We start from the raw sequence: 12,466 nt of genomic DNA, 5'->3' as shown, positions 1-12,466 counted from the left end.
AACGCGCGAGGCGCAGGGGCCCAATTTTATTTACGGTATCCGTGATTCCGCCTCGTACAATCCGTCAGTAAAATATTCCCGGCTTCTTTACTGCTCCCGGCCACGACCGTTTCACAATTACGCGCGCCCCGCTGCTCCCTCGCGGGATTTCTCGGAAAATTAATCGTCCGGCAGAATCGTAATTACTTAAATCGACTTTTATTCTCGTTGCTGATGGCTCCGGGGAGCTTTTACAGCGCTCGAACGAGCTCCGTGCTCGCTGGAAAATTGCCCGCTGCAACGCGAAGAAGGCGCAACTGCACGCGCAGTTTGGTCTTCGATCGATCTAGTTTTAATAAAAATCGTTTCCGATGTTTCAGTTAGTTCACACGCGTTTGTCTTGCGATTTATAACAGTTTCAAGATATAAAAAGATTCTTTACGAAATCAATATTTTCCCTGTTCTCTGGAAAGCACAGTTGGGTGCTTCATCGACATAGCTTCGATCGAAATTGTTCATGCTTTTTTATTTATTCTATACGCGTTGTACCTGACGAATTATAATGTTTTTAAGACAAAACAATTAATTATAAAATCAATACCCTATTTGTTGTATTTCTTTTTCGTGATACTTAATGCACAGACAAAGCACAGTTGGGTTCTTGATCGATATAGCTTCGATCGAAATTGTTCATGCTTTTTAACTGTAATAGTTTTTAACTGAAATGAATTATAATATTTTTAAGTCAAAACAATTAATTATAAAATCAGTACCCTATTTGTTCTATTTCTTTCGTGATACTTAATGCACAGACAAAGCACAGTTGGGTTCTTGATCGATATAGCTTCGATCGAAATTGTTCATGCTTTTTAACTGTAATAGTTTTTAACTGAAATGAATTATAATATTTTTAAGCCAAAACAATTAATTATAAAATCAGTACCCTATTTGTTCTATTTCTTTCGTGATTCTTAATGCACAGAGAAAGCACGGTTGAGTTTTTCATCAAATTAGCTTGAAACGTGTCTATCCGATAATTTATAGGATTTTGTAAGAGAAAACAGATTGTGCAAAAATTAATCTTTCATCTGTTTTAATTTGTTCATCATCCTCGATTTACAGTGGAAAGCCAGTGGGATTTTCCATTCAATTAGCTTAAATAAAAAGCGTTCCTGCTAAATAATCTGTTCCAAACATTCCGGAAGACTTTTCGGAAGAGATTAGTATTTTGTCCATATTATTTCTATAATATCTAATTTATTTGTTTATTTATTCATTTATTTAACAGATAGGAAAATCCTTTATATAAAAATATTGAATTGCAATATCATTGCGGACCATTGCCGGGAAAAAGTGCGGGTAATAATTCGCGTCTAAGGGTAGGTCAAAAATATATCCAAAGATTCGAGCCATTCGACCAATAGAAATTAATAAAAATTCTGTTAGGACAACAAAATAACGAAACGATTTAATTGAAAATAGTTTGTTTATTTCTCTCCCGTGTTCAAGCAACATCGACGTGGAGAAAATTTAGTCGCAAATCGATCGATACAGTGCAATCAGGATCGGAAACACGGAGTTTCTTGCGCGGCCAAGGTCGTTGTCGCGTGGGCTTATCGACTAGCATAAAATCTGCAGTTATGGCAACCCGCACGTACCTACACACACCGACTGATTCGCTTTTCCGCAAGATACTGACCGCGGGGAAAGGATAGTTGCGTGTGTTGCATTGTCTATCGAGGAGAATTATTATCGATCGACATTGATCGTACGCGATCGTGTGGCTCGTCGTATATACTGGGTGTCCCCGAAATCTGGAACGATCTATTGTTCTGTTTGATCCAAATTTAATTCGTTGAAGCAATAAAGTCGAAACAATATTTAAGAATTCAAGAAGTTCAATGATTCTATGCATTTAGATACAAAAAAATAATGTACTACGTACACAGGGTGGCTCAAATAAAGAGATAAAAGCTTCGAATACAACGAAGTACTGTAATGTCTCCCTTACTGACGCTCAGATTGTCCACTAAAATGGATAATTAGAGAAGAGGAGATAACTATATTATTCGAGCCTTGCGGCTCGTTTTTATAATTGTGGACAATTTATAACTATAAAAATAAACCGCAAGGCTCGAATAATCGTATCTCGTCTTCCCAAATTGTCCATTTTTGTGCGCAATCTGGACAAATATTTTCATTTGCGTTTCGATTCCAACAAATTTCACCAAATTTTACATACAGGGTGGATCGAATAAAATGGTGAGGGCTTCCTTCTAATAGCAGATGTAAACTGAATTTGCGCTTGCAATTAAATGGGACAGGGTGAACGTTCGAGGCAGCATCGTAAAATGTTCGTACGCGGACCGACTCCAAGGCGACAGCCCATATTTTTCCGGCGGTTCGAGTTTTCGACCTTCCGAAGGCATTGACTTCGCGCGGGAAGATATTTTATTCAAATGAACGTATTCATGTACTCACACCCGCTGGTGCTCGTTGAGCCCATATCGGTATGTAAAATTGATGAGGTAGTAGACGAACAGGTACGCCAGCAGTTCTCGCCAAATTAGCTTGTACACGGAACCCCGCCATCTGCAAAACAAAAGCACAAACTAGCGTTAACAGCCGTCTTGAAACGAGAAAATACGTTTACAACGTTTTCCCGTATATACTGCATTAACGAACGAAAAGTGATCGTTTAATAAAATACGGTAAAATGTCACTCGAAAGAATGCCATTAACGAAGATAAAATAACAACTGTGCGCAATCGTAGAAATAAGAAACTAAAGTACGAACGCCGCGTGTTGCAAAGAACGAAAAAGAGAAAATACGTTTACAACGTTTTCCCGTATATACTGCATTAACGAACGAAAAATGATCGTTTAATAAAATACGGTAAAATGTCACTCGAAAGAATGCCATTAACGAAGATAAAATAACAACTGTGCGCAATCGTAGAAATAAGAAACTAAAGTACGAACGCCGCGTGTTGCAAAGAACGAAAAAGAGAAAATACGTTTACAACGTTTTCTCGTATATACTGCATTAACGAACGAAAAATGATCGCTTAATTAAATACGGTAAAACGCCATTCGTAAGAACGCCATTAACGAAAATAAAATAAAATAACTCTGTGCGCAATCGTAGAAATAAGAAATTACAGTACGAACGCCGCGTTTTACAAAGAACGAGAAAGAGAAAATATATTTAACGTTGATTACAAATTGAAAATACGTCTTCTCCCAATGACAGACGCCCACGTTCACGATAAGATTTTAATAATTGCTAACTAGCTAAGGATCAACATAATCTTGTTACGTTCGATCATAATTCGTAATTACAGTGCGTGTGTCCATAATCCTGGATCGACCGATCGATCGTTTCGCCCCAGCAGCAATTCGAGTTCCAGCGAACAAGTAATCCCCTCCTCCGAGAAACAGGCATGAGCGCATAATAAAGAAGCAGGCGAGCCGCCCACGCAGCTGAAAAGCCGCAATTATCGCATTAACGTCTGTCAGCGACGATAACGATTATCGCCGGACATTCGGGAACCGTCCGGGATCCCGGGCGGAATGTGTGTCAGGGTTAGTTCGATTTTACGAGCCCGGGGTACATTGAATTCGCAATATTTCGTGGTTGTGAAACGGACACGCGACAAGGCGGACGACCGACGCGCGCCGGTAACTGTTCCTTTTGATATTGCAAGTGCATTGCGGGCTCCGATTTCATTAGCTATTCGCGGAATTTTACCGCCGCTGCCCGAAAGACGGCCGAAACGTGGGCATACGCGCCGGCTAGGAACGAAACCAGCGAAGGTCGCCCGATACCCGAAGGTTTCGTCAATACCAATCGCGAGGCGACAATGACTTTAAATTCAAATCCCGCAGCCGGCGGATAGCGCGACGAAACGTAGTGCAAACGAGGCCAAAGTGAAAAGCCGCGCATTATCGACGGCCGCGCTTGTGTCTACAATGTTCGCCCGCACGATTCTACCTTGTACGCGAGCTGGCAGACACGTTATGAACGGCGTGAAAGCGATTTCAACCCTGTTGCTTGAAACGTCGAACGGCTGGCATTGGGCGATATTAACGATAACATATTTTCTCGAACGCGAACGTTTAATAAGAAATAAACCGAATGTTATAAAACACAGTGCTTGTACGTTACCGACTCATACGAATATATGTATAACGATATCTCGAGGTGAGAGAAATTCGGAAGACGGTAAATCAACATGGCGTCACCGTTCGCCATCGTCGCCGATATCGAGAAATCCTCGGATGCAAGATTTTTGCCGAAGAATTTAGAAGCCTTCCAGGTGAGAAGTATAGTAAATTCTTTCCAATTGTCCCTGAGCTTGTAAACAAAATTCGACAATTTTCCTTGCTTTTATAGTCGTCGATTGTCAACAACTGTAAAAACGAATCACGAGGTTCCTCATCCCAAGTTGTCCATTTTTGTTTACAAGCTGAAGGAAAATTGGGAAGAATTTACTGTAGTATACGCTCTTCTGAATAATGTTAAACAATGTAGAATATAACTTCCCAGTGAAATGATAGATGACGACAGAATAAATAAATGGTGTATATAGTGAAATATATATAGTAAATATATAATAAAAATATATAATATATAATATATATAAAAATATAAATATATATATATAAACATATAAAAATGTAAAAATATAAATATATAATATATAGTAAAATAAAATGGTATATACAGTGACAAAACTTACTGTACAAACAATAAAAACTGTAAAACAGTAAAAAATTTACTACATTCGAGCCTCGCGGCTTGTTTTTATAACCGCCGATTGTCAACAACTATAAAAACGAACCACCAGGTACGAATAATCGTATCTCCTCTTCCCAAGTTGTCCATTTTTGTTTACAAGCTGAGAGGCAATTAGAGAGAATTTACTGTGCAAAGATAGGAAGTTGCTTCGTAAATTTATTCGGGAGATGTTTTTTCGGAGAAAGTTGCTGCCTTGTTTGATTCACTATGTTCCTGTTTCGTGGGTTTGTTGCGTTGGAAGCAACACTGAACGTGTCGAAACGTGGCATCAAGTCTCAAGGAACATCAACACAAATACTCGAAAAATACTAAAGTGAAGGACGATACTTAAGATGCACCGAGAATGATTTTTGTTCGAATACTTAAAATCATTGAACCCATGAAGTGAAATGAAGGTCACGATTCTATGAATCGCTTTTAATGTTGTTGACTTCTTTCTTTCACAATATTTCATTTTTATGTTTTTTCATTTCATTTCATTTCTTTTTTTGTATTAGAAACAACAGCTACCATGTCAAAAGGCAATACCACGTATTTGGAGAAGAAATTACGTTACAAGATAACGAGTATTAAAAAATCTATTAGTAAGTACGCAATTAATTTAGAACCAAGTCTATGTAATTGTATTTCATAGATCTAGATTTCATAGACTAAATATGTAGTATCACCGCAAGTAATACAACACTTCAATGTTTCAAAACAGGTAAACCACTATTTCTAACAGTATAATAAATATCATAGCTGGATGATCAACGGCTAGCAAAATCCATCGAAGTTGACAGAAACGCAGGAACCGACATTGACGCGTCACCGGTGGAAAAACCTCATGAGAACATCGGATATCCGGTGCATTCAGCTTCACCCTAATGTATTCACCATAGCGTAACAGATAGCTGGAACATTAGAGCAAATCGAACGAAAGAGGACGATCAATTTTTCTATATTAACTCCGAATGCCTATTTATCTCGTGAGATCAAGGAGTTCTTTTTGGTCCGATGACGTCTGAAGAACAAGTTTCTCGAACGGAGCATTCCTATCAATGACAAAATCTTTTCGACAGGAACCCGATTAATCTCGGATAAAACGACACCGAGAAAAGAAACGAAGATTCGTTGGAAATGAGTGAAAGTATAGCGGTACATTGTACAGCTCGCCGAATTCCTCGGAGAAATTTCGAAACTTCATTAGCACCGACAAGATTGACACAGTACAGTAAATTCTCCCCAATTTTCCTTCAGCTTGTAAACAAAAATGGACAATTTGGGAGGAGGAGATACGATTATTCGAACCTCGCGGCTCATTTTTACAGTCGCCGATTGTCAACAATTATAAAAACAAGATACAGTAATGTCTCCCTAACTGACGCTCAGATTATGCACAAAGATGGACAATTTGAGAAGAGGAGATACGAGCCTGCGGCTCGTTTTTATAATTGTGGACAATTTATAACTATAAAAATAAACCATAAGACTCGAATAATCGTATCTTCTCTTCCCAAATTGTCTATTTTTTTGGACAATCTGAGCGTCAATTAGAGAGACATTACTGTACAAGGCTTAAATAACTGTATCTCCTCTTCCCAAATTGTCCATTTTTGTTTACAAGCTGAAGAAAAATTAGGGAGAATTTAATGCATGTACCTCGAGCTGCGTGTCCGTTTGTTTTGTGCCATCTCGTTGTATCGTTGCGTGTCATAGTTGCATACAAATAGACATCGATACAGTCTACGGACGGAGGACTCGATGTGTTGCAAGAGATGGATCTCAGTTCACGAACATCGTCCGAATGTATCGTGCATCAATATTTAACATGTGTTGCGAATAAAATTGTCAACAGTGATGGGATCAAGTTCAATATACACCGGCAAAAGTTGAGAAACATGTTACACAGATGCATGTTCTTGAGTGCAGGAAACCGACGTAACATAGAATAAAAATTTGTATCGTGTCTCAACGAAAATATCAGTTTTATCTTTTTATAATTTTTCAATTTTTAATTTCTAATTTCTATTTTTGACATTTGTCTTTTGCACTAAATAAAACATTATCGCAATATAAACGATGTGTTATGTGCTTCATTAAAATACAGGGTGTCCCAAAAATGTCTCGCAAACCGGAAATGTTCCTGGCATCATTTAAAGTAATGTTTTCCTTAGCGAAAATGCAACCCGTGGCTTCGTTTACGAATTATTAACGAGAAACACCGATCAATGAGAGGCGAGTTCGCCTAGTGCTTGGCGGCCGAGCCAATGAGCGCGCGAAGCCCAGTTCCGCTCATTGACTCGGTCGCCTCGCGCCAGCTGAGCTGGGATTCGACCGCCTCGACCGCTGGCGCCGTTGGCCCGGCCGCCTCGACCGCTGGCGCCGTTGGTTCGGCCACCTCGCGGCAGCTGATCTCGCCTCTCATTGATCACTGTTTTTCGTTAATAACTCGTTAACGGTGCCTCGGAGAAAATTTTTATAAAGGAAAAAGTTGCTTCAAATGACCTGAGGAAACCGCCACTTTCGGATTGCGAGACATTTTTGGGACACCCTGTATAATTGTTGACAATCGGTAACTATAAAAGCAAAAATACAAGGTTCGAATAATCGATTGAAATAATAAACAATTAAAAGTATCGGAGAGTATTGAATTACTATCTTCGGTCAAAGACGGAGAAAAAGTAACCTCTGGTTAACGGTTAACTATCTATCCCGTCTGGATCCGGGTCTATTTAAAACCATTGCTTTTCTGCTTCGAAATCATGTGAAACACATTCAAAACTATCCAGATTCGCACTTCTTTGCCATGCGCTCGATCCCGTCTCTCGTTATCGACGACTTTGATCGACACGATGCAACTTGCGCCATCCGCGAGCTTCGCTTTCAGCTGAGAAAATCCGCGAGGACTATGAAAGTACACGAATATCCCGCGTTGCTCCATTATTTTTGTGTCAGTGGGTCATGGTAGTGAGCATTGTCCCACACGCCATTCATACGGCAAGTCCACGCGCCCGTGAAACCCGCGCGCGCGTGCTCCTGCGTGTTGCACGCGCGACACCGGCATCGCATTATCTAGGTACTCTGTGTTTCACATGAGTTACCGGGGTTTTTATATACGTTTTACGTACCATTTGGATTCGTTTGTCAGACGGATCTAGACACTAGAATTAATTTGCAGTCCTTTGGAACTTCAATTATGTCACTATTGCGACGTTTTTGACGCGTAAGCAGATATCACGTTCGTGTTTTAAATGAAACGCTATAGTTTTGTCTAGTTGTGTGCGGTGGATATTTTTAGGTGAATTCGATATATCATATCAAAGCATTCGAGATCGGCAAAATTCGAAGACAAGTTTTAATTCCTTGAAATCTTTAGGCTCTTAAGCTGTGTTCTTGTCAATCGTTTATCGAATCACTCTAGTTTCTTAAACATTTCTTAAACAACAACTTCATGTAAATGTTCATAATAGGTATTTTTAAATACCTATATATAAATAACAAATTTGATCACTTAAATAGAAAAAGTTGAAAGAACATTTTTTCATTTTATTATCATCCCAACCAATTGCAATTTTTGAAAACAACTCTTTAGTCATTGTCTTGTAAACTAGTCTTTCCGTCATCTAAAAATATTCAAGTAGCTTGGTTCAATTTCAAAAAAGTTATTCCGTTTCAAAGAATGCTTCAATATTTTCGTGACCGACCGTAAATAATGTTCCCCATTTTTTATCTTTTTAGACACGAATGACCGAATGCTGTTGCTTTCATTGTCTACTATAGTTCCAAGCATGAACATTGTTAGATTAATTACTAGACCATAAATGTGAAACGGAAAAATAAACGCTACCGCAGGAAGGTCATAATTATTTCAAATATACAACAGTCATAAGATTATATGGACTGTCTATTAAATATATATATATATATATATATATATATATATATATATATATATATATATAAAATAAACGCTACCGCAGGAAGGTCATAATTATTTCAAATATACAACAGTCATAAGATTATATGGACTGTCTATTAAATATATATATATATATATATATATTAAACGCGGTAGCGTTTATTTTTCCGTTTCACATTTATATATATATAATAATAATAATAATAATCCGTACGTGAAATAAATGTAGGGATGACACGACGATGATAGCGAGCATGCCGAATAGAAAATCGAAGTACACGTGTCGCAATGATTAAAGTAAATGGTCCGAGACTGGTTGCAGCTCGGCGCCGAGACAAAGGATCTCTCCGGCCGATTGATTTATGAATTAATGAGCGACGACGCACAAGGATGAGCACAAATAAGCGTACGCCCCGTCGCCGGTGCCGCATACCTAATCGCTAACGATAATGTTTTGTTCGTTGCGTCATTATCGAGCTGCGTTTCACGCAAAGTGCACCGAGTCGAACCAAGAAATCACCGGCCGTAAATAGCCTCGATTAATTGATTTAATTCGCGACCGTCCGGAAGCAATTATGATTAATTGACCAGCTCCGATTTTAACTATACTTCCTATTCCCACGTTCATCTGGTAAGAAGATCGCGCGAGGCTGCGAGTCGCAGCTACTGACCAGACTAAATCCTTTCCATCCTCGTCTCCTGGATCCTACGATCATTTTTTTTTCTCGCTCCCACGGCATCGAATCCCTTATGTTTATTCATAACTCTCAAGGACATCGGCCGAGACATAAAGAGATTTCGTGGCCGACGTAGACGAGACGGGAGAGACCTCGTACATTTTCACGGCGATAAATTTGCCCTCCGTAATATTTTATCGCTCGCGAATCGCACCTTTCGGGAGGACCGAAGCGAAAAAAGTAGATCGTGCCGCTTCGAAAGATCGACGCACGAAATACAATAATGTCTCCCTTACTGACGATTATTAATGTTAATATTATTAATATATATTATTGCCCACAATTATAAAAATTAATAATCGTATTATATAAATATATATATTAATATTAATAATATATAATATATTATATTATTCGAGTCTTGTGGTTTATTTTTGTAGTTATAAATTGCCCACAATTATAAAAATTAATAATCGTATTATATAAATATATAATATAATATATTATATATTATTAATATCAATATATATATATTAATATTAATAATATATAATATATTATATTATTCGAGTCTTGTGGTTTATTTTTGTAATTATAAATTGCCCACAATTATAAAAATTAATAATCGTATTATATAAATATATAATATAATATATTATATTATTCGAGTCTTGTGGTTTATTTTTGTAGTTATAAATTGCCCACAATTATAAAAATTAATAATCGTATTATATAAATATATAATATAATATATTATATATTATTAATATTAATATATATATTTATATAATACGATTATTAATTTTTATAATTGTGGGCAATTTATAACTACAAAAATAAACCACAAGGCTCGAACAATCGTATCTCCTCTTCCCAAATTATCCATTTTTGTGGTGAATCTGGGCGTCAATTAGAGAGACATTACTGTATCGATAACGTAATCCCGTTCGATGACGATCTTCCGCGTTCCCCGAGCGTGAACGAACCTGGCTCGATTTTACAGTTTTGTTGTCGCTTTGGCACGATACGGCTCAGCTGTGAATTATAATAGCTAATTTTGTAGCTTCACGCGTTCTCGCATAGAACGTAATTCAATTTACGTAATATCGCTCGGTTCGCGGGTGAAATTCGAGGCACTCTATTGCACTCGATTTAAATGATCGATCTCGGCGTGTGTGTATTTTGATCGCTCGCCGAGGGGTTTACGTAAAACGTCGAAAGCGAAAAGAAAGCAGGCGATAGGCAAATGCCGAGATAAAGGTATTCCGGGATCTTATATTCGACGGCGATAGTTCCCATCTGTTGGGCTGGGAGAAAATAAATGGTCGATAGCTGTTCCTTTCGTTTACACACTTCTTCCATCGCAAAGACCGCTTACTGCAATTCGATGACTTAACAATTATCCAATTAAGAACGTGAGTTTCTTTAACATTATATAGTAATTTTAATCATTTTAATAATTTTAATAATGTGTACACAACGTAATAATATTCTCAAATTCTTCTATCTTTACTGTTTTCTTTTCTCTCGAGCAGTAATTATTTAGAAATAATAATAATTATATATATTATATATATTATATTATTTAGAAATAATATTATATATATATATATATATTATAATTTTATTTCATTAATTTATTATTATTATTTTTCATTCATAAAATAAAGCGTTACATATATATATATATATGTATTATTATATTTGTGCATTTATTAATGAAATAAAACGTTAGACACGAACATTAAAAGTTAATGTTTCGTGTTACGCTTTATTTTATGAATGAAGAAGTTCTAGTCAAACGAGAATTATTATTTATTTTATAATTTAATAATCACGAAATCCTTCACAATTTGCGACATGCGGACAAATTCGTTTCTTTTCACTGACAAATTATTTACAACGCTGAAGTACAATATTCAACTGAATACGACAAAAGGTATATTTAAAGTAATGCAACTGAGCTATTAAAAAATCATCGAACAAAGTATCTTAAGGGAAACGTGCAAAAATATTTCGAAAGACCAGTTTCGATAGCTGTTCCTTTCGCTTACACACTTCTTTCATCGCAAAGACCGCTTACTGCAGTTCGATGACTTAACAATTATCCAATTAAGAACATAAGTTTCTTTAACATTTTAATAATTTTAATAATTTTAATAATTTGTATACAACGTAATGATATTCTCAAATTCTTCTATCTTTACTATTTTCTTTTCGAGTTAGCCATTTCTATGAAAAATCACGAAATCCTTCGCAACAAATTATTTACAACGCTGAAGTACAATATTCAACTGAATACGACAAAAGGTATATTTAAAGTAATGCAAGTGAGCTATTAAAAAATCATGAAACAAAGTATCTTAATGAAAACGTGCAGAAATATTTCGAAAGACCAGTTTCATTCTACTTATGCAACGACTGCATCGTTCCTTTTTTTATTACTGTTAATATATGGCTGTGAATTACAGTGTGAACAGGCTTATTAAAGCACTTATTATACCCTCTGTATGCAATGAGCTCGCTCTGACCGGTCAACTTCCGTTCATTTTACGAAGAAGTTGTTACATCGACGATTTCCGTGGTGTTCAAATCGATTTCCCACGAACCTAATGGGCTCGGACGATCATTTTCGTAGCTACTTAATATTATGGCGGGCTCCGGACGGCCGGGGACGCGTAGGAAGTGACTGCGGTGTGCTATAACTGCTTTCGTATCACCGCGGAATGTTAAATATTGCTGAAACGTGAGTCACCGTTGCGTTGCTCCGCTAACTAGCCAACAATAGTACCCGCGTGCGCCGCCGCCACGGTTATTTATCGTTGCATTGCCGAGTCCACGATCGTTCCGAGGGACAATGTTTCGAGAAATGATCTGGATCGCGATCCAAGCTCCATGACTGGCTCCCGTTCATTCACGTGACTCGGGCGAGCACTTTAACGAGCGAGCTCGAGTGCTCGAACATTAAATTGCATCAACCGAGCCGGATAATACACTATAGCCAGTAACGCTAATTACTACACCATGAACTTTCGTAAACGAGTCTAGCGAAATCATTTCTCTTTTTCTATCAAAAAGATTTCTTGCAAGGGAAATTACATAAAAAGG

The 12,466-nt window shown here is 37.3% G+C and overlaps 1 protein-coding gene and 1 long non-coding RNA gene across 2 annotated transcripts in view; one reads left to right on the top strand and one right to left on the bottom strand.

Moving 5' to 3' along the window:
- Best2 (bestrophin family protein) overlaps positions 1–12,466 on the bottom strand; it is a 118,252-nt gene that overhangs the window by 64,255 nt on the left and 41,531 nt on the right. The window contains exon 2 of the mRNA XM_033484865.2: positions 2,461–2,571. Coding sequence (XP_033340756.1) covers positions 2,461–2,571 — 111 coding nt within the window. The remainder of the gene's footprint in view (positions 1–2,460; positions 2,572–12,466) is intronic.
- On the top strand, positions 3,569–7,398 carry LOC117228851 (uncharacterized). The gene is made up of 3 exons (XR_004492393.2): positions 3,569–4,298; positions 5,278–5,364; positions 5,484–7,398. It is a non-coding gene; the product is annotated as an uncharacterized LOC117228851 (long non-coding RNA).

Source organism: Megalopta genalis, chromosome 1, assembly GCF_051020955.1.
Source record: "Megalopta genalis isolate 19385.01 chromosome 1, iyMegGena1_principal, whole genome shotgun sequence".
NCBI lineage: Eukaryota > Metazoa > Arthropoda > Insecta > Hymenoptera > Halictidae > Megalopta > Megalopta genalis.
The sequence above is the reverse complement of the archived record's forward strand: the minus strand, read 5'-3'. Positions and strand labels throughout refer to the sequence as shown.